This window comes from Lithobates pipiens, unplaced genomic scaffold, assembly GCF_037356315.1.
Source record: "Lithobates pipiens isolate NorthernLeopardFrog02 unplaced genomic scaffold, aLitPip1_a1.2 Scaffold_22, whole genome shotgun sequence".
NCBI classification, from domain to species: domain Eukaryota; kingdom Metazoa; phylum Chordata; class Amphibia; order Anura; family Ranidae; genus Lithobates; species Lithobates pipiens.
Window position 1 is genome coordinate 257,830,062 of NW_027507784.1, and position 21,113 is coordinate 257,851,174.

The window sequence follows — 21,113 nt, forward strand, 5'->3', positions numbered from 1 at the left end:
CAGTTATCAGTCACACTTTTTTTTTTTTTTTCCCACCATCCTCAGAAATGCAGTCTTCCAATATGGGGCTTTTTCACATGGGTGGACTCTGCCAGCGGATCTGCCTGCTCAGCGGGAGATCTATCCATTGATTCCTGGATGACAGGCCCGTGTCATCTCCATATAAGAGGACAGGACCACATTTGTTTACATCTGACTGTCAACCGATCCACCAGACTGATGGGGAACAGATTCCTCTCCCCCCCCCCCCCCCCCCACAAATCCACCCGTTTTTATTGGATCGGATGTCAGCAGCTGTAAACGGACACTCCATAGCAAAAAAGGGGGCGGTGAAAAGGTGGGGCTGTGCTGCGATGGTCATTCAGATTACAAAAGCAAGGCACGGGAGGCGCAGCTACAGCATCTTAGACACACCCAGAGTTCCCCTGCCTCCTGTGCCTATGAATGCGCACAGCGTCTCCCTGCAGGGGATGTAGTCCCAAGGGAGGGGGCGAGCATGCTGTCTAACCCCCAGCCGTTGGGCGAGCATGCTGTCTAACCCCCAGCCAGAACGGCTCAGATGATGGGGGGGCAAGGTGACAGAGAAGGAACAGGAAGTTTGAAATTCACACACACAAAAAGCATTTACAAAGGAAAACTAAGGAAAAGGTAAGTGAACCAACAGTACACTACCTTAAAGGAACATATATTTAGAAAATAAACAAACCTTTAGTATCACTTTAAAATCAGGGGCCATCAAAGGGTTAACGGTGTTCCCTGGGAGTGTTTTCTTACTGTGTGGGGGGTGGCTTAACTGAAGAAAGACGGAGATCCGTGTTCCTGCTCAGCAGAAACACAAGATCTGTCTTTCTTACTAGCAGATTGGCGATCTGCTTTGTTTACATAGGCAGACTGCCATTCTGCCTGTTTACGTGGACATTGCATCCACCCGACCTGCTGATTGGCTCCCGCGGTGTCCAGTCACAACGGGAGCGGATCTCCGGTGGCATGCGTGTCCGAGAACCAGAAGAAGGAATCGCATACAGGTACATGATTTTGCGCTCAGTAAATGTATATGGGGCAGTCCTTAAGTGGTTAAAGGGATGCGTTGCGTTGTTTTTTTAATTTAAATCGATTTTAGTTATTTTTTTTGATTAACGAATAGATATTTACTTCAAAAGCATTTTAAACAAATCTAAACACCATTTTCTATTTAAAAAAAAAAAAAGTGTGTATTCGGCATGAAATGGACCTTAGTTATGTATCATGAGGCTGTATATTCTGCAACGTTTTTAGTAAACTCGTTCAATGAATCCAAGCTTTGCAAGCTGAAATTACATGCACTGCATTGCTGCATTCACACAATTTTACAGTAACCATGACATCAAACAAAGTTCAGGAATATGCCTTTGTTTTGCAAATCTATGTACATTACAAACTGTATGATTGAGTCAGTTCTGTTATCCCTGTTTTACTAACCTGACAGCTTATTATTAAAAACAGGAAACCTTAATTTTGTTTGCAAACATTAAAGATTCTAACTACCAGAAAGAATAAGTCCTTACATTTAAAGAGCACCTGTCATTTCAGATCCATCCATGCAGGAACTACTTCTGGGAATCTTTTATGTCAAATCGGCCCAATGTGAACGTGGCTAAACCCCCAGTTTTAAGTACTTGCAGCAGCTGATTTAATCAATTACTAAGGCCCCTTTCACACATGCGGATGGTATGTCCGTATTTCATCCATCCGTTTGCGGATGAAATACGGGCCATACATTCATCCCTATGGGATAGCGGGATGAGCATCCGCAGACACCCGCTATTGTCCGCCTCCGCAACTGTCCGATTCTGCAGACGGAGGAAAATCCTATTTTTCTGTCCGTCTGCAGAGCGGATCGGATGAACACGGACACACGGTCCGTGCTCATCCGATCCCCATAGAGGAGAGCGGAGAGCTGACAGGGCGGTCCCCGCACAGTGTGCGGAGACCGCCCTGTCCGCAGCCGGCTCAGCGGGGACAATGGAGCGATCCCCGCTGAGTGAGCGGATCATCACGGGGCGGATCTTTACTGATCCGCCCCGTGTGAAAGAGGCCTAAGTATGCAGCTTCTTTATCTCAAATGGTTGCCTATGTTCCATTTTAAGCCAATGTCATGATTGCTGCCCCAGGTTTCCTGTTTCAGAGTGGTTCCTTTCTCTTGCATAATTTGTCTTCCTGCACTGTTTTCTCGTTCAAAAGTTTTTATTTTATGTTAAAATAAATTACATGTACAGAATATAAGACAAATTATGTGATACCAGAAATAAAGACATATTGAAGTACGGATGATACAAAGCAAAGAAGAATTTCAAGATATTCTCGTGGGAATGACAATAAATGGCCTTATATATTTTAGAATTTGAAAACATTCTTATAGCTGAGTTATAAACATTTTATTCCCAAGAAAATATAAATATGTCTAAAAGAAAATATATGATTTTAAAGTTTTGACCATAACTTCTAAAGTATGTTTATATTAAGTATTATATAGTAAGGGAAGAACATAAAAGGAATATAGGAGGGGAAGGGGAGGGAATAATTCTCCGGAGGAGGTTTTATGTATCAGCTAATGTTGTAATTCTATAAAAAAATCTTAATCACCATAACAATAAAACTCAGTTGTCAATATTATCTGACGTATAATATTTAATCCAAGGTTTCCATATTATATCAAACTTTGTCATCTAGTTTTTATCTATAGCGTCCATTTTAGCATGGATGAAAGATTGATTCATTCTACGTTTTGGTTTCTGCAATATTCACCACGTCGGTTTTCCACGCATTGGCTATAGTCTGCTTTGCGGCTATCAGGAGTGTAAGAACTAATTTGAATTGTTTCTGATTCAGAAAGGCTGATTTTAAATTAAGGAGAGCTATAATTGGGTCTGGAAAAATTGGACGATCAAAAAATTTTGTAATTATCAGAAAGATCTTTTTCCAAAATGGTTGTACAATTGAGCAATGCCACCAGGTATGTATATAGGTACCTTTTTCTGGACAGCCACGAAAGCAGAGGCCAGTGTTATCTGTTGAGAATTTGGTGATTCTCGCAGGAACCAAATACCAGCGTGTGAGAACTTTTATATGATGGTTCAGACGCCAATATATTTATAGAGGAAGATTTTGTGAAAGACCATATGTTGGACCAAGACCTAGAATTGATCGTACAATCCAAATCTTTTTTCCCACTTGGCCACATATTTAGGTATAACAGTATTAGAATTAGATATCAGTTGTGTATACAATGATGTAATACAACCTTTAGCATGTGGTTCCTTGAGACAAAATCTTTCAAATTGAGAAATATTATGTAAGTTTACATTTTAAATTGAGAAGAGGAGTATAAACATTTTTGATTTGGAGATATCTGAATATTTCTGATTGTGGAAGCTTATATAATTCACATAGATCTGTAAAAGATTTTATTGATATAGTTGAAGTTAAATTATATAGACAAGTGATACCAGCCTTAGACCAAGCTTTAAAGGTTTTGGGATATTTCCAGGCTGGGTAAAAAGTCGGATTCTTGTGGAAAGATAATAGCGGATTTTGTGGAGATTGCAGACCATGTGAATTTCTATACCTATCCCATATAGATAGAGAGTGCTTAGAAATGGGGTTATTTATAGACTTACGATCCGCAGGTTGTAACCATAATATATTGTTTATAGGAAGAGGATCACAGTCTACAGCTTCAATGAGGACCCATAAAGGAATCTCTGTAGAAGAGTGATATTTTGTTAATTGAGATAATTGAGCTGCCTTATAATATATGTTAAAGTCTAGAAATCCCAAACCACCCAAAGCTTTGGTGAGAACAAGTGTTTTTTGTGAAGTCTGGGTTTTATTTTCCCCCAAGTAAATTTCGTTACTTTTTGTTGAATCAGCCTAAGAAAATATGCAGGAATATGAATCGGGAGAGTTCTGAATATATATCTATCTATCTATCTATCTATCTATCTATCTATCTATCTATCTATCTATCTATCTATCTATCTATATATATAAAAATTTCGGAAGAACAGACATTTTTATGATATTGATTTTCCCAAACCATGATATCGGCATTGATGACCAATTAGATAATATTTTTTAATAGAGCTGGGTAATTAGCTGCAAATAAATCGGAGGGGTTAGGAGTAAACTGCACATCCAGATATGGGAGGCTATGATCTACCCACTTAAAGGGTAGTGAATTTTGTAAAGATTGTTTATCTTTCTCGACAAGTGAAATGTTTAATGCTGAAGATTTTTGAATATTGACCTTAAGGCCCGAAATAAATGAGAATTCTTGTAGTACAACCATAAGATTTGGGGCCGAAACATGTGGAGAAGATAGAAAAAGGAGAATATCGTCTGCGAATAAACAGAGCTTATGATGAAAGCCACCCATTTCAATACCTGTTATAGTGGGTTCCATCCTAATTCTTTGTGCTAAAGGTTCAATGAGTAAAGCAAATAATAATGGCGAAAGTGGAAATCCTTGACGAGTCCCCCTCAGTATATTAAACTCGTCCGATTTGTACCCTGCATATCTGATATAAGCTTTGGGATCTTGATACAAATTAGAGATCCATCATAAAAAATGAGGGCCGAATCCTCATTTGGAAAGGGTATAGTTCATATATGACCATGATACTGGTGTCAAAAGCTTTCATAATATCTAAAGAAAGAAAACAAGTGGGAATACGTCTTTTTTTTTTTATTTTTTTTTTTTTTTGCGGCATGTGACAGGAGTGTTGCACGTCTAATATTATCTCCTGCTTGACGTAATGGAATGAAGCCCACTTGATCACGATGTATAAGATTGCCTATAATAGTATTTAATCTGTTGGCTAGAATTTTGGCTAAAATTTTTATGTCCAAATTTAGTAACGAAATAGGCCGATAATTAGACCATATTGAATCGTCTGTGTGAGGTTTAGGGAGCATACAGATAATTGCAGTTAGGGTTTCTCTTCTAAAAGAATGACCTTCCAAAAGGGAATTAAAAGTGTTTGTCAAGACTGGAGATAGAGTGTCTACAAACGTTTTGTAATGCAGCGCAGAAAAACCATCAGGACCTGGCCTTTTATTTAGTTTCAGATTGTTGATAACTTCAGATACCTCTATAATTGACACTGGTTCCTCCATTTCAATTTGTGTTTTAGATAGTGTCGGTAGAGATATATGAGAGAGAAAAATAATTCGCTCTAGAAGGGTCCAACTCATTATTAGAAGAGTATACATTTTTTAATTGTGTTTTTTGAATTTTTGTAATATTTTTAAAGGATTATTTGTGTATACCCCCCTAGAGATTTTCAGACGTATCGGTTTCGTTGGGTTCTGGCAGGATTTTAATGCCCTTGCTAATAGTGTGTGAGGTTTATTCGCATTGATATAGAAATTGTGTTGTGATCTCTTGATGGTTTTATTCGCTGCTTCAGTAAGGAATAGATCAAATTCCAATTTAGCTTTGTCAAGATTTATTTTAGATAAAGGGTTATTTTGGAATGCTGTGTGACATTTATTGAAATTTGTTTCTAAAGTCTGACAAAGGATTTTCCGCTCTCTGTTGAATATGTTTGCTTGCTGTAGACATATGCCACAGAGAACAGGTTTGTGTGCTTCCCATAATGTAGTCGGAGAGACGTCAGGTGTGGAGTTATATTTTATCTAATCTTTAAGCGCAATTTCAATATTATTTTTATGAGCTGGATTTTTGAGTAGGAAATCTCTTAATATCCATGTTGGATCTTTTTATTTTTTGGAATTATAGAGGCAATTGTAAAGCGCACTATGATCGGACCATGGGATGGGAATAATTTTTGTAGATATTATTTCTGGAATTAGCCCTATAGACATAAATATATGGTCTATCCTAGAGAATGAGCGATGAGGGAACGAGTAATGTGTGTATTGTCTCTCTTGGTTGGATTCAATTCTCTCCAAGTATCTACTAGGTTATGTTTTGTAATTAGTTTTGATAAGAGTTGTTTGTCTGCTGTATGTGACTGGGGGATTGGTGATTTATCCAAAAATGGAAATATGGTCTGATTAGAATCTCCACATAGAATTGTAGTACCTATTTTGTGTTGTTCTATAGTTTGAAATAAATGAGAAAAGAAATAGGATTTTTGTTAGGAGCGTAGTATGATGTAATGGTGATAGCGGTATCAAGTAGGTGTCCTTTAAGAATCAAGTAACGACCTTCTGGATCCTTGATTTCTTTCATTAGTGAAAATGGTGTATTGGGATGGAAAGCTATAAGCACGCCTCGTTTTTTAGAGGAGGCCGAAGCTGTTTATATTTGGGGGTAGTCTTTACTGAAAAATTTGGGAGTGGATTGTGACGCAAAATGAGTCTCTTGGAGGCAAACTATATGTGCTTTTTTGGATTAAAATGTGCGGAAGGCTTTAGTGCGTTTGTGTGGAACGTTTAGTCCCTGAGTATTTAATGATATGATGTTTAATGGGGCCATGGAGTTGGGGAAAAGTAAATATATGTTTGTGTTTGTTAGAACGTGTGTCATATAAGAAATTTGTCTCCAGAGTATAGGGGTGGAGGGAGGGAGGGGAAAGGAGATAATGACTGAAAAAGAAAATACAATTGATATACAATATTGAAATATATCTTAACCGCTTCCCGACCAGCGCACGCCAATGTAAGTTGACAGAATGGCACGGGCAGGCATATTGGCGTACAGGTACGTCCAATCTTCAATGCCGCCCTGCCATCGGGAGCGCGCCACCGGCGGCGTGCTCCCACGCTGGTCGGAACCCCCGTGAGTCCGGTCGCGGGACCAGCGTACTTGATCGCCGCGGGCATACCCGTGATCGTCTCACGGGACGGCTGAATGGGGGAAATGCCGTGTAAACGGCATTTCTCCATTCTGCCTAGCAACTGGTGACACTGATCTCTGCTCCATGTGATTGGAGCAGAGATCAGTGTTCACTAAATGAAAGCCCAACCCCGCCACAGTTAGTAACACAACCCTAGGAACACTTAACCCCTACACTGCCACCCCCTGGTTAACCCCTTCACTGCCAGTGTCATTTACACAGGAATCACTGCATTTATATAGCAGTGATTACTGTATAAATGACAATGGTCCCAAAAATGTGTCAAAAATGTCCGATGGGTCCCCCACAATGTCGCAGTCACAATAAAAATCGCTGATCGCTGCCATTACTAGTAAAAAAAAAACTTTTGCGCAAACCAATCAATCAATAATCGCTTATTGCGATATTTTTGGTAGAAAAAAAAATGTAGAAGATTACGTATCGGCCTTAACTGAGGGAAAAAAATGATTTTTTTTAATATATTTTTGGGGATATTTATTATAACAAAAAGTAAAAAATAATGCGTTTTTTTTCAAAATTGTCGCTCTATTTTTGTTTATAGCGCAAAAAATAAAAACCGCAGGGGTGATCAAATACCACCAAAAGAAAGCTCTATTTGTGGGAAAAAAAGGACGTCAGTTTTGTTTGGGAACCACGTTGCATGACCGCAATTGTCAGTTAAAGCGACGCAGTGCCGAATCGCAAAAAGTGGTCTGGTCTTTGACCAGCAAAATGGTCCGGTCCTTAAGTGGTTAACATATCTATGTTCTTAATGTGTCCATTGGGAGGAGAAAAACTCTCCCTCCAAGGGTACATGAGCCACTGTAAACTGCCCGGTGTACACCGAGCTGCTGAGGGTAGCAAGAGAGGGTGCAAGGAACTTCCCTGCAGGACACCAAGAGCCAATCATATAATTTAATTTTTCAAGCAAAAAATAAAAATGTAAGATTAAGGCAACCTCAGAGACAAAGAAGAGAAGAGAGAAAAAAAACTGTTATAATAAGGTGCCTAAATTATTAGGAACATGTCTTAAATAAGATTATGATAAAAATATTGATTGGAAGTCAGAGAAAAAACTCGGCAGTAGCCATTCTGTTGAAAAGGCAAGATAGTAGCCTCAGCACAGGTGTTTATCAGTCCATAGTGTCAGCCAGATCTGGATCCGGAGGTGGAGATTGTATGCAACTTCTTTTCTGTGGATTGTAGTCTTCTTCTCTTCTGGAAGCAGAGGAGGGAGTATCAGCATATGAGGATGATTTTTGGCGAGTGTCCGCAGCATCTCTTGATGTGTTTATCATCCCTAGTTTCTGTAAAGTAGTTTGCAGGTCCTTCGCTGTTCGGCACATATATTTGCGACTTTGGAAAGTAAAACGCACTGAGAAAGGAAAGCCCCATTGATAGATTGTAATTTCGCTGTAATATTTGCAGTAGTGGTTGCAGGGTTCTTCTTTTGTTGACTGTAATTTGTGAGAGGTCTGTGAATAATTGATATTTATGACCCTGGAAAATTAGGGGATCTTTATTTCTAGCTGTATTTAGCAGTAGTTCCTTAGTGCGGTAGAAATGCAATTTTGCGATAATGTCACGGGGAGGACCATCTGTTTTCTTTGGTGCTAGGGCTCTATGAACCCGGTCCATTTCAAGACGCTCTAGTGGGATAGCTGGTTGTAATTCTTGAAAAAGTGCAGTAATAGCACCGTTTAAATCGGTCGCAGATTCGGGTATTCCTCTAATAAGTATATTGGAGCGTCTTGCACGATTTTCGAAATCCTCCAGTTTGGATTGTAATATGTCATTTTCCTCTTTAAGAAAATCAATTTCTGAGGCAATGTTAGATGTATAATTTTCCAGATCGTCTGCTCTAATTTACAGTGCTGATGTACGCTGACCAAGCTCTCTAATTTCTTTGGTAAGGTTTGTGATGATGGTATCTGCAGTGGATTTGAGTGATTTTTGAGCAGATTTTCTATTTGTTTCAGCGTTACAGGAGGGGATACGTCTTTTTGTGTGGAAAGTTCTAAATTCTCCAGAACTGACATATTTTTCTCAGGTATTTGGTTAGAGAGACTATGTGCCTTTAATGAGAGAACATCTTTATGTAAAGCAGCAGAAGGGGCTGTCTGTTTGTTCTCCTCACTGTGTCTCCCCTCAGAGGGGGAGGGTTTCAGTGCCATACTGCTGTGTGTGTGAGGCGGCGCTTTCTTGTTAATTTTCTGCCTCATGAGTCTCCTCTGACCCCCCCCCCCCCCCCGAATGTCACCTATGTAAGGTAGGGATATTTATCTACCGTTTGGTATATGTGCGAAGGGTCAAGTTACCTCCGCCGTTATATGGCTCTGTTGTCCTGCTGAGAATGGAGCTCTAAGCCAGCATTACCCCTCGGCTTGGCTCCGCCTTCTCCCTCTACCTGCACTGTTTTCATCAATAGAAACGCACAGCCCCTTAGCTTGGGATGGCAAGGCATTCTCCTGCCCCTCTCTCCTTTATCCAAGCTAGAGACAGGGTTGAGACTAAACTGTCCACTGTTAACTCTTTGCTATGAAAACTGGAAGTTCAGAGAAGCAGCAATGAGAGAGCAGGAGTCACTCTGCTCTTTAAGTTGAAAACCGCAAGTGTTGGGGTAAGAATTGTAGCAAATAGTTTCCTAGGGAATATTTTATTTATTTATTTATTTTTTTTTGATTGTGCTCAGTGTGTTATAGCGGAGTTCCACAGAAATGGAAGTTCTGTGAAAGCCTTTAGAAACAGGACGCACCCAAGATCAGAGGGTTTTCTGTATAATAACAATAATCACATTTTGTTGCCCGCTGATAGAAAGGAATTTTAGGAGAATTTGGGATAAGTGTAGAAGAAAATTCTGAAAGCTGTTGATGCATTTGGGCTGTGTTCAATATAATACATTTATATTAATCTCTTTGCAGATATACATGGCTTGCTAAGATGACAGCAAATACACGTCAGCAAGTTCTTGGTCTGTATCGCAAGATTTTCAGGATAGCAAGAAAATGGAAGTCTGCATCTGCACTGGAGGAAGATACTAGCAAAGAAAAACAGTATATAGCTGAAGAAGCCAGGCACTTGTTTCACAAAAATAAACACGTATGTATCCTACATTTTGTATTGGAACGTTCTCTGCGTTTGTAGAAGGTTACTTACACATGCTATGTGACAATATTCGGGCCTGTTGATAGGTCGCATGGGGAATCTCATACTAGGGCTGAAACAACAATCGACACAATTATGAAAATAATTGTCAACTATTTTTTTCATAATTGACTAGTTGCTCAGCCGATTAGTTGTCCTGTATACAGAATTCCTTATTTATTTACATATCAGGAAATACAGTGCAGCACACATACAGCTCAGTACACTACCCATACATGTCAGAAAGTGCCTGTGAATGTGTGAGAAGCAATGCATCATGGTACATGTAGTCCTGGGCAAGAGAAAGAAGTGAGTGATTCTGAAAACTGTGTTTGTTTGTTTGTCTTTTGTTCCCTTTATACAATGTTTTTTTGACATGCAAAAGAAAACCAGATGGCAAATTTCCCATGCAGATGATATAAACAAGAACATAATACATATTTTCACGTAAGAGCATAAGTAGAATTGCATAATAGGATTTAAACTATAAACCAACAGTGACCCTCAGGCTCGGGACCAGGGGCCAACATGAGATGCCTGCAGACTCAGGAGCTAAGAGGTGGACAAGGGAGCAGACCTGTCCTCAATAAGAGTAAGCAAAACCAAACTAAACACAGGACACAGAAGTAAACAAAAAAAAAAAAAAAAAACCAGGGGGAGGGAGTGACAAAGCGACAGGCTAGAGGCCAAGAAGTAGAAGAGAGAGGGTAGGAAGAGAGGCGAAAAAGAGGTAGTCAAAGGAAGTTCCCCAGGCTGGGGATGGGGCCAAGGTTATGTTAGTTTGGAAGGCCTAGGCTAGTTGGGTGTAAAGTTGGAAATGCATAGGACCACCAGACCCTTGGCCAAAATTCCATGAGGCGGGGGCAGGACCACCAAATGTGCATTTCAACTCACTGACCCCCGCCCCCGGAAGCATCAATCATTATGGCATCTAACATAATTGGCAATGCAGGCTGGAACCCAGTACCAGTGAAGGAGGACCTTGTAGGCAGCCTCCAGTGTGGCTGTGTTAAAGGAGCATTTAGCTATGCTGGACCAGGCTTTACTTCAGTCTGCAAGGTCAATGTGGGACAGGTCTTGTTCCAATTTGAGCACATAGGAAAGGGAGGTTGAGGTGCTGTTTGGCATAGAGTGAGGAGTAAATCACAGAAATGGTGCCCGGGCACCTGGACAGTGCAGACAGGTACTTTTTTGCAGGCAGCCTTTTGGTACGGGAAGGTGTTGTGGCGCCAGAAGGAAGTTATTCAGCGCCGCAGCTGAAGATAGTGAAAGAGTTCAGCTGGAGGAGCTTTGTGGGTCTGTTGGATCGGGGACCATGTGGGCAAAGTAAAGGAAACTAAAGTGATGAACCTGTGAGAACCCATGGCAGGCCACCAGGAAAATACATTCAGTTGTTCTACACCTGGAGGGAACATGGGTTTATTCAAGAGAGGGAGTAGAGGAAGGAATGGAGACATGAGGTTACTGGAGTAACGTATTGAGTCCGTTTTAAATCCCATTTACAAGCACTTTTAGGGCTCTGTGAAGGGAATATCAGGATCTGAACCCAAATAAGCTGGAGGCTGATAGATTGGAGGTACAGTCCCTTGCGAAAGTATTTGGCCCCCTTGAACTTTTCAACCTTTTGCCACATTTCAGGCTTCAAACATAAAGATATAAAATTTTTATTTTTTGTGAAGAATCACCAACAAGTGGGACACAATTGTGAAGTGGAACAAAATCTATTGGATAATTTAAACTTTTTTAGCAAATAAAAAACTGAAAAGTGGTGCGTGCAAAATTATTCGCCCCTTTACTTTCAGTGCAGCAAACTCACTCCAGAAGTTCAGCGAGGATCTCTGAATGATCCAATGTTGTCCTAAATGACTGATGGTGATAAATAGAATCCACCTGTGTGTAATCAAGTCTCTGTATAAATGCACCTGCTCTGTGATAGACTCAGGGTTCTGTTGAAAGCGCAGAGAGCATCATGAAGACCAAGGAACACACCAGGCAGGTCCGTAATACTGTTGTGGAGAAGTTTAAAGCCGGATTTGGATACAAAAGGATTTCCCAAGCTTTAAACCTCCCAAGGAGCACTGTGCAAGCGATCATTTTGAAATGGAAGGAGTATCAGACCACTGCAAATCTACCAAGACCTGGCCATCCCTCTAAACTTTCAGCTCAGACAAGGAGAAGACTGATCAGAGATGCAGCCAAGAGGCCCATGATCACTCTGGATGAACTGCAGAGAACTATAGTATAAAGAAAACTCTGAAAAAATGGTTCAACTCCTACAAAAGGTGAGTTAATCCATCAAGAAAGAGTTAAAAACAGCGCGTATTATTTCTAAATACAGACAGTAACAATAATAAGCATTCACATAGTTTAAAAATCTCCTCAAAATATTCAAACCAAAAAAATGCTAAATGATTTCCAAGCTCAATGTTTTATATTGTGTCCATTTAAACCAATGTCCAGCTGAAAATTAGTGCTTGGTAACGGAGATATCGATCTCACAATTATTCAACATAGTTCATTGGAAATTATATATAGTCTTATATTGCACTATTGCCCGACATGCACCTCCACACGTGCATACATGTAAAACACTGCCCGAGATTGTTGCCAGTAAAGAGATAGTCCCCCTTAGGTATTACTCTTACCAGACGTTGGCTGGTTTCTCGCAGTTAATAAAGAAATCCTCATAGGCGAAAGATGCAGGCGTCTTCCTTTCTTCCTTCATATACTCCTCCACTCAATCTCCGTCGAAGGTATAATTAGAAAGAAAAGTGCATATAGCGTAATTCCGTAAAACCAATGAATGCTTTATTAGATTTAAAAACCCACAAACATTGCACTCACAAACGTAAAGAGATTCCAAGCATAAATTCAATATGCAGATTGGCAGCTAGGGTCAGGTAGAGATAGCTAGGCTAAACGATGGTCCTACCGCCCTCAGCGACAGATCACTCAGCTGATATTCCTCGGCTTAGCGCTTCTCCCCTTCTTACTCCTGTCACTCCTGCTGTGTTCAACCTCATATGGTTCCACCCTGACGCGTTTCGTCTTACTGACATCATCTGAGGGTGGGGATGAAGGGTTAATGAGTTAATTTACCCGAATAGATATAAAAAGGGAATGGGAACGTATGGCCCCACTCTCAGATGATGTCAGTAAGACGAAACGCGTCAGGGTGGAACCATATGAGGTTGAACACAGCAGGAGTGACAGGAGTAAGAAGGGGAGAAGTGCTAAGCCGAGGAATATCAGCTGAGTGATCTGTCGCTGAGGGCGGTAGGACCATCGTTTAGCCTAGCTATCTCTACCTGACCCTAGCTGCCAATCTGCATATTGAATTTATGCTTGGAATCTCTTTACGTTTGTGAGTGCAATGTTTGTGGGTTTTTAAATCTAATAAAGCATTCATTGGTTTTACGGAATTACGCTATATGCACTTTTCTTTCTAATTATACCTTCGACGGAGATTGAGTGGAGGAGTATATGAAGGAAGAAAGGAAGACGCCTGCATCTTTCGCCTATGAGGATTTCTTTATTAACTGCGAGAAACCAGCCAACGTCTGGTAAGAGTAATACCTAAGGGGGACTATCTCTTTACTGGCAACAATCTCGGGCAGTGTTTTACATGTATGCACGTGTGGAGGTGCATGTCGGGCAATAGTGCAATATAAGACTATATATAATTTCCAATGAACTATGTTGAATAATTGTGAGATCGATATCTCCGTTACCAAGCACTAATTTTCAGCTGGACATTGGTTTAAATGGACACAATATAAAACATTGAGCTTGGAAATCATTTAGCATTTTTTTGGTTTGAATATTTTGAGGAGATTTTTAAACTATGTGAATGCTTATTATTGTTACTGTCTGTATTTAGAAATAATACGCGCTGTTTTTAACTCTTTCTTGATGGATTAACTCACCTTTTGTAGGAGTTGAACCATTTTTTCAGAGTTTTCTTTATACAATAGTGATAAGGTTGTATCAGCGTATAGAACCTAATTAAAACAGCTGCGAAATAGGAACATAATTCCACATCCTCCAGAAAACGCACACATACAGTTTTAGATGTGAGCGCTTGTTAATTTTTTTACATCTAGCTAGGCGGCGCGAAGTGTAGGAAAATTGTGGTATTTGATTGCAGAGAACTATAGCTGAGGTGGGAGAGTCTGTCTATAGGACAACAATCAGTCGTACACTGCACAAATCTGGCCTTTATGGAAGAGTGGCAAGAAGAAAGCCATTTCTCAAAGATATCCATAAAACGTCTTGTCTAAAGTTTGCCACAAGCCACCTGGGAGACACACCAAACATGTAGAAGAAGGTGCTCTGGTCAGATGAAACCAAAATCAAACTTTTTGCCCACAATGCAAAACGATATGTTTGGCGTAAAACCAACACAGCTCATCACCCTCAACACACCATCCCCACTGTCAAACGTGGTGGCAGCATCATGATTTGGGCCTGCTTTTCTTCAGCAGGGACAGGGAAGATGGTTAAAATTGAGGGGAAGATGGATGCAGCCAAATACAGGACCATTCTGGATGAAAACCTGTTGGAGTCTGCAAAAGACCTCAAACTGGGACGGAGATTTATCTTCCAACAAGACAATGATCCCAAACATACAGCAAAATCTACAAAGGAATGGTTCACAAATAAACGTATCCAGGTGTTAGAATGGCCAAGTCAAAGTCCAGACCTGAATCCAATCGAGAATCTGTGGAAAGAGCTGAAAACTGCTGTTCACAAACGCTCTCCATCCAACCTCCACTGAGCTCGAGCTGTTTTGCAAGGAAGAATGGGCAAGAATTTCAGTCTCTCGATGTGCAAAACTGATAGAGACATACCCCAAGCGACTTGCAGCTGTAATCGCAGCAAAAGGTGGCTCTACGAAGTATTAACGCAAGGGGGCCGAATAATTTTGCACGCCCCACTTTTCATTTTTTTATTAGTTAAAAAAGTTTCAAAAATCCAATAGATTTCGTTCCACTTCACAATTGTGTCCCACTTGTTGGTGATTCTTCACAAAAAATAAAAATTTTATATCTTTATGTTTTGAAGTATAACACGCACTTTTTTTCCTCCTAAAATCAGGGGGAAATCGGGGGTGCGTTTTTTTATACGCCGATCCCCCGCTGTTTCTAACCCTTTCTGCCGTTCTCTGCAGCTTCCGAGTATTTTCGGCCGTTCTTGGCTATTTTCGGCCACACTCGGCCGTTCTCGAACGGCCGAGTGTGGCCGAAAATAGCCGAGTGCGGCAGAGTGCAGCCGTAAATACCTGAAAGCCGACGAGAACTACTGAGCGCCCCTGAGATACACAGGACTGCTCTGTATCTCGGCGGTGCCATTTTTAAATGGCAAATGACACTGACAAGGCTGCATTGATGGGCATTTAAATGTAATTTTTTTCCTTAAACTTCCCTCCTAAAAAATTTTTTTTTTAAATTCCCTCCTAAACTTGGGGTGCGTGTTATACGCCAATAAATACGGTATATCTTTTTATGTGACATCACTAAATAAATGACACTTTGCTACAATGTAAACTTGCTGTCCTCTCCAAAATAACTTGACACACAGCCATTAATGTCTAAAACGTTGGCAACAAAAGTGAGTACACCCCTAAGGGAAAATGTCCAAATTGGTCCCAATTAGCCATTTTCCCTCCCCGGTGTCATGTGACTCAGTGTTAGGTCTCAGGTGTGAATTGGGAGCAGGTGAGTTAAATTTGATGTTATCGCTCTCACTATCTCATACTGGTCACTGGAAGTTCAACATGGCACCTCATGGCAAAGAACTCTCTAAGGATCTGAAAAAAAGAATTGTTGCTCTACATTAAGATGGCCTAGGCTATAAGAAGATTGCCAAGACACTGAAACTGAGGTGCAGCACAGTGGCCAAGACCATACAGCGGTTTAACAGGACAGGTTCCACTCAGAACAGGCCTTGCCATAGTTGACCAAAGAAGTTAAGGGCATGTGCTCAGTGTCATATCCAGAGGTTGTCTTTGGCAAATGTGAGTGCTGCAGAGACTGAAGAGGCAGGGGGGGCCAGTCTGTCAGTGCTCAGACCATATACGCCGCACACTGCATCAAACTGGTCAGCATGGCAAAAAGAACCCTTTTCTAAAGATGATGCACAAGAAAGCCCGTTGTTTGCTGCAGACTAAGGACATGGATTACATGGAACCATGTCCTGTGGTCTGATGGGAGCAAGATGAACTTATTTGGTTCAGATGGTGTCAAGCGTGTGTGGTTGCAACCAGGTGAGGAGTACAAAGACAAGTGTGTCTTGCCTACAGTCAAGCATGATGGTGGAAGTGTCATGGCCAGGGGCTGCATGAGTGATGCTGGCACTGGGGAGCTACAGTTCATTGAGGGAACCATGAATGCCAACATGTACTGTGACATACTGAAGCCGAGCATGGCAATATTCAAACATAACGACCTCAAACCCACTTCCAAGATGACCACTGCCTTGCTAAAGAAGCTGAGGGTAAAGATGATGTACTGGCCAAGCATATCTTGTATACAAGCTGTACACTGACTACTTTACATTGTAGCAAAGTGTAATTTCTTCAGTGTTGTCACATGAAAAAATATTTATAAAAACGTGAGGTGTATGGAAGTATGTATGTATGTGTGTGTGTATATGTGTGTGTATATATATATATATGTGTGTGTATGTGTATATATATATATATATATATATATATATATATATATATATATGTGTGTATATATATATATATATATATATATATATATATATAATGTATGTGTGTGTGTGTGTATATGTATATATATATATATATATATATATATATATATATATATATATATATATATATATATATATATATATATATATATATATATATATATATATAAATAAATATTAGGGCTGAAACAACTAATCGATTACTGTTTTCATAATCGGTTAGGAAAAACTAAAATGAGCCCTTTATAATACAAAAAGAGCAAATAATCGCTACTGTAAATATTACTCACTGTTCTACAGTAAAAAAAATGAACCCCTTTCAGTAGTGATTATTTGCTTTTTCTACTATAAAGGGCTAATTGTAGTTTTTTTTTTTAAACCCCATTATGTTACTAAACGTCTTAGACCTGGTTCACATCTGTGATTATTGGTGCTTTTTGCAGATATGCACTGCAGTTCATTTACATGGTTTCCTATGGGACACGTTCACATCTGAAAGGGTCAGGGACTTTTAAAGCAAAATGGTGCTTTATTGGTTCAATATACTTCAATGGAGAAGCTGCAGAAAAGCATGTAATGCGTTTTTGCAGCAATTTGTGTTTTTTAATCTGCCCAAAAAAATTCAAAAATGCAAATTGCAGTAAAATCACGTGCGCAAAAATCAAAACGCACTGCAGAAATAGATCAAAAGCAAACTGCACCGGCTTTATGCTGGTCACACGGATCCATTTTCAGATGACAATATTCAGACGAAAAATCTTTGTACATTCGCTGAATGAAAGAATTTTGTTTGAAATTTTCACTTGTTTTTAAAATGTATGTAATATCTGAACGAAAACCACATACACTGTCTGATAATTCCTTTTGACTAAGAAGTTTTCTATTTCAAAATTTTCCCGTCACTGTGGTTGAAAATGAAAGTTTTTAAGGTGATTAATCAAAACAGTGTGTGTGTTTGTGTGTGTGTGTGTGTGTGTGTATGTATATATGTATATATGTGTGTGTGTGTGTGTGTGTGTGTGTGTGTGTATATATATATATATATATATATATATATATATATATATATATATATATATATATATATATATATATATATATATATATATATATATAATTTATTACACACACACATTACGGCTGCAGCTAACGATTATTTTCAAAATCGATTAGTTGGCAGATTTATAAAAAAAAAAATTCGTTCAAAAATTTCACTTGCTTTTAACATTAAATTTTAAAATGAATGTAATTTCTGAGTGAAAACCACGTACACTGTCTGATAATGTGTTAGATTAAAAAGAGTTTTCCATTCTGCTCCTTTTGAATTTTGCTGTCACTGCGATAGAAAACGAACGTTTGACCCCAGTAACGTTTAGAAAATTGAACAAACTTTCCTGAAATGACAATTTTCAAAGGAAAAATTAATTCCTATATGGTCAGCATAAGTGATGGCAAGCGCATGCCTGTGTGTGTGTGTGTCCATCCATGCCAGTGTGTGTCCATTAGAGGTCGACCGATATATCGGCCGGCCGATATATCGGCCGATATTTGCCGTTTTTTAAATAATCGGCATCGGCCCGATTGTGCTGATAAAAAGCCGATTTAGAACTACAGTGGGACTTTGAAATGACTTCTCTATAGAAGTGAGTGTAAGTTGACTGAGTCGTCATAGCAACCCTTTCCTCCTCTCTGGGCAGACTGCCAAGAAAAGAACAGAAAGATACAATGTTTACACTTGAATGAATGAAGTCATCTCTGTGTGTAGAAGTTCTCAGTTTAACCATTTAAAGACTAAATCTTTTCTGACACTTGTTGCTTACAAGTAAAAATCCTGTATTTTCTTCCAGAAAATCACTTAGACCCCCCAAAAATTATATATATTTTTTTAGCAGAGATCCTAGGGAATAAAATAGCGGTTGTTGCAATATTTTATGTCACACGGCATTTGCACAGAGGTCTTTCAAATGCATTTTTTTGGAAAAAAAATACACCATTTAAAAAATAAAAATAAAATAAAAACAGTAAAGTTAGCCCATTTTTTTTTTTTTTTTTTTTTTTTTTGTCCAAAAGTTTTGACTACCTGTTTTTATTTAATATATAGTTTTTTTTTTAAATCTAAATCATACATACAAGTAAACTGATTGGAGGTTTGTTTTTGTTTAATAAATGTTTAAGTGTAAGAAATTTTCTGTATCACTTATGAAGGCTGCTTTCACACTGGAGCGGGCAGGCGTTGATGGTAAAACGCAAGTTTTAGCGGCTCTTTACCATCATTTTAGCGGTGCTATTTGGCTGCTAGTGGGGCACATATAACCCAGCTAGCGGCCAAGGAAGAGGTTAAATGCGCCCATGAAGCACCGCTGCCAAATCGCATTGCATGCGCTTCGGCAGTGGTGCCCATTCATATCAATGGGCAGGAGTGGTGGAGGAGCGGTATACACCACTCCAAACGTGCTGCTTGCAGGACTTTTTTTTTTTTTTAAGATCCTGCCAGCGCATCGCCTCAGTGTGAAAGCGCTCTCTTTCACGCAGACTGCAGGGGAGCCATTTTGCAGGCACTTTACAGGCGCTATTTTTAGCCCAAAAGCGCCTTAAAAAACGCCCCAGTGGGAAAGGTGTGTTAGATCAAGGGGGATTAAAAATAAATAAAAATAAAATCGGCCTAACATATCGGCCCAAAAAAATCGGCATCATATATATTGGCTATCGGCCGCCATGATTTCTAAATATCGGCATCGGCATCGGCCAGAGAAAAACCCATATCGGTCGACCTCTAGTGTCCATGCAGCCTTGTGTGTCCAGCCTACCTGTGTCCCGAGCCTCCGTCCCGTCCCGAGCCGAGCCTCCGTCCCGAGCCGAGCCTCCGTCCCGAGCCGAGCCTCCGTCCCGAGCCGAGCCTCCGTCCCGTCCCGAGCCGAGCCTCCGTCCTTCTGCCATGCCAGGATCGCCGCTCTTCGTCGGCGCCTCGGCGGCCATTCCACTGTTCAAAAGCCGCGCCTCCGTCTGTGATAGGCGGAACACTCAATTTCCCAGCAGTCTGTGTTCCGCCTATCACGGACATCCTCTCATCCTTGTCCGTATTATGAGGATGAGCGGATGTCCGTGATAGGCGGACCACTGACTGCTGGGAAATTGAGTGTTCCGCCTATCACAGACGGAGGCGCGGCTTTTGAATAGTAGAATGGCCGCCGTCTGTCTGCTCGACACGCTGATCGAGCAGGCAGACGGGGATGACTCGAGTATAAGCCGAGGGGGGCACTTTCAGCCTCAAAAAAGAGGCTGAAAATCTCGGCTTATACTCGAGTATATACGGTACATCTCTTCTGTTTTGTTATTCTCAGAGTGAATTCGATATTTTGTTCCCCATATAGCTGGTTATTTATATTTACCACTACATATGGATATTCAAGAATAAATTGTCAGGTTTTTTTTTTTTTTCATTTGTACACCACAACTTTTTTTTTTTTTTTACTTTTTTATTTGGTTAATCAAAACAATAATCGGCCAACTAATCAGTTATGATAATAATGGTTAGTTGCAGCTCTGGGGGTGGGGCTTTTTTTTAAAGGACCACTTCAAATTAAGGCTGAAGTAACCCTAATGGAAATTACAGTCGAGAAATCTTTTCTCCATTTTAATATAAATTGTTGAAAAACTACTTCCTATCTTACAGTAGACCTGTACTCCAAAAAGTGAAGATTTCCTACGGTATAGTCAACTCTGTTAGTGTTGGTCATGTGTAAGCAGTATATTGACTAATTTACCTTTTTGTCTTGAGATTCTCATAAAGAATAGCAGAGTATTTCCTGTTGTGTGTTGTGCCCAGGCACTCCCATGCCTACAGTCTCATGGCTGTATATATGTAGCGTGAGGTCTAAGGCCCACTAGATCACTAGTGTCAGGAGATTTGACATGTGATTTTGGTTATATAACAAACTTTCTTTTCACTGTTCTTCTTGATAGAGGCTCTGATATAAGGAAGTCTGCTCTCGGCCAAGAGGGCCACCTCCACAAAGGGAAACTGTGCAGGACAAGGGATGGCAAGTCAGTAGATGTGGGGGTGAGGGGGAGATGGACCAGCCACCTGCAATCGCTACGCACAGAGGCAGATTGGGGACCTTGTAAAAAGGCAGATCCCCTGTCTGACAGGGGATAACATTGAGATCTGCTGTTCCTAGTGATTAGGAACAGTGATCACTGTGTTGTCCCAGTGAGCCCACCCCCCACAAAGAACACACCCAGAGAACAGGGTTAACCCCTTGATCGTCCCCTAGTGTTAACCCTTTCCCTGCCTGTCATTTATACATTGATCAGTGCATTTTTTTTTTTTTTTTTTCTAATAGCACCGATCACTGTAATAATGTCACTGGTCCCCAAAAAATGCCACTTGGGGTCAGATTTGTACGC

At 40.2% G+C, this 21,113-nt stretch overlaps 1 protein-coding gene across 2 annotated transcripts in view; it reads left to right on the forward strand.

Annotated features, from left to right (window-relative positions):
- LYRM1 (LYR motif containing 1) overlaps positions 1–21,113 on the forward strand; it is a 74,158-nt gene that overhangs the window by 37,813 nt on the left and 15,232 nt on the right. For both annotated transcript variants that reach the window (XM_077448988.1, XM_077448989.1), the window contains one exon: positions 9,764–9,941. In XM_077448988.1, the coding sequence (XP_077305114.1) occupies positions 9,783–9,941 (159 nt within the window). In that variant the 5' untranslated portion in view covers positions 9,764–9,782. The remainder of the gene's footprint in view (positions 1–9,763; positions 9,942–21,113) is intronic.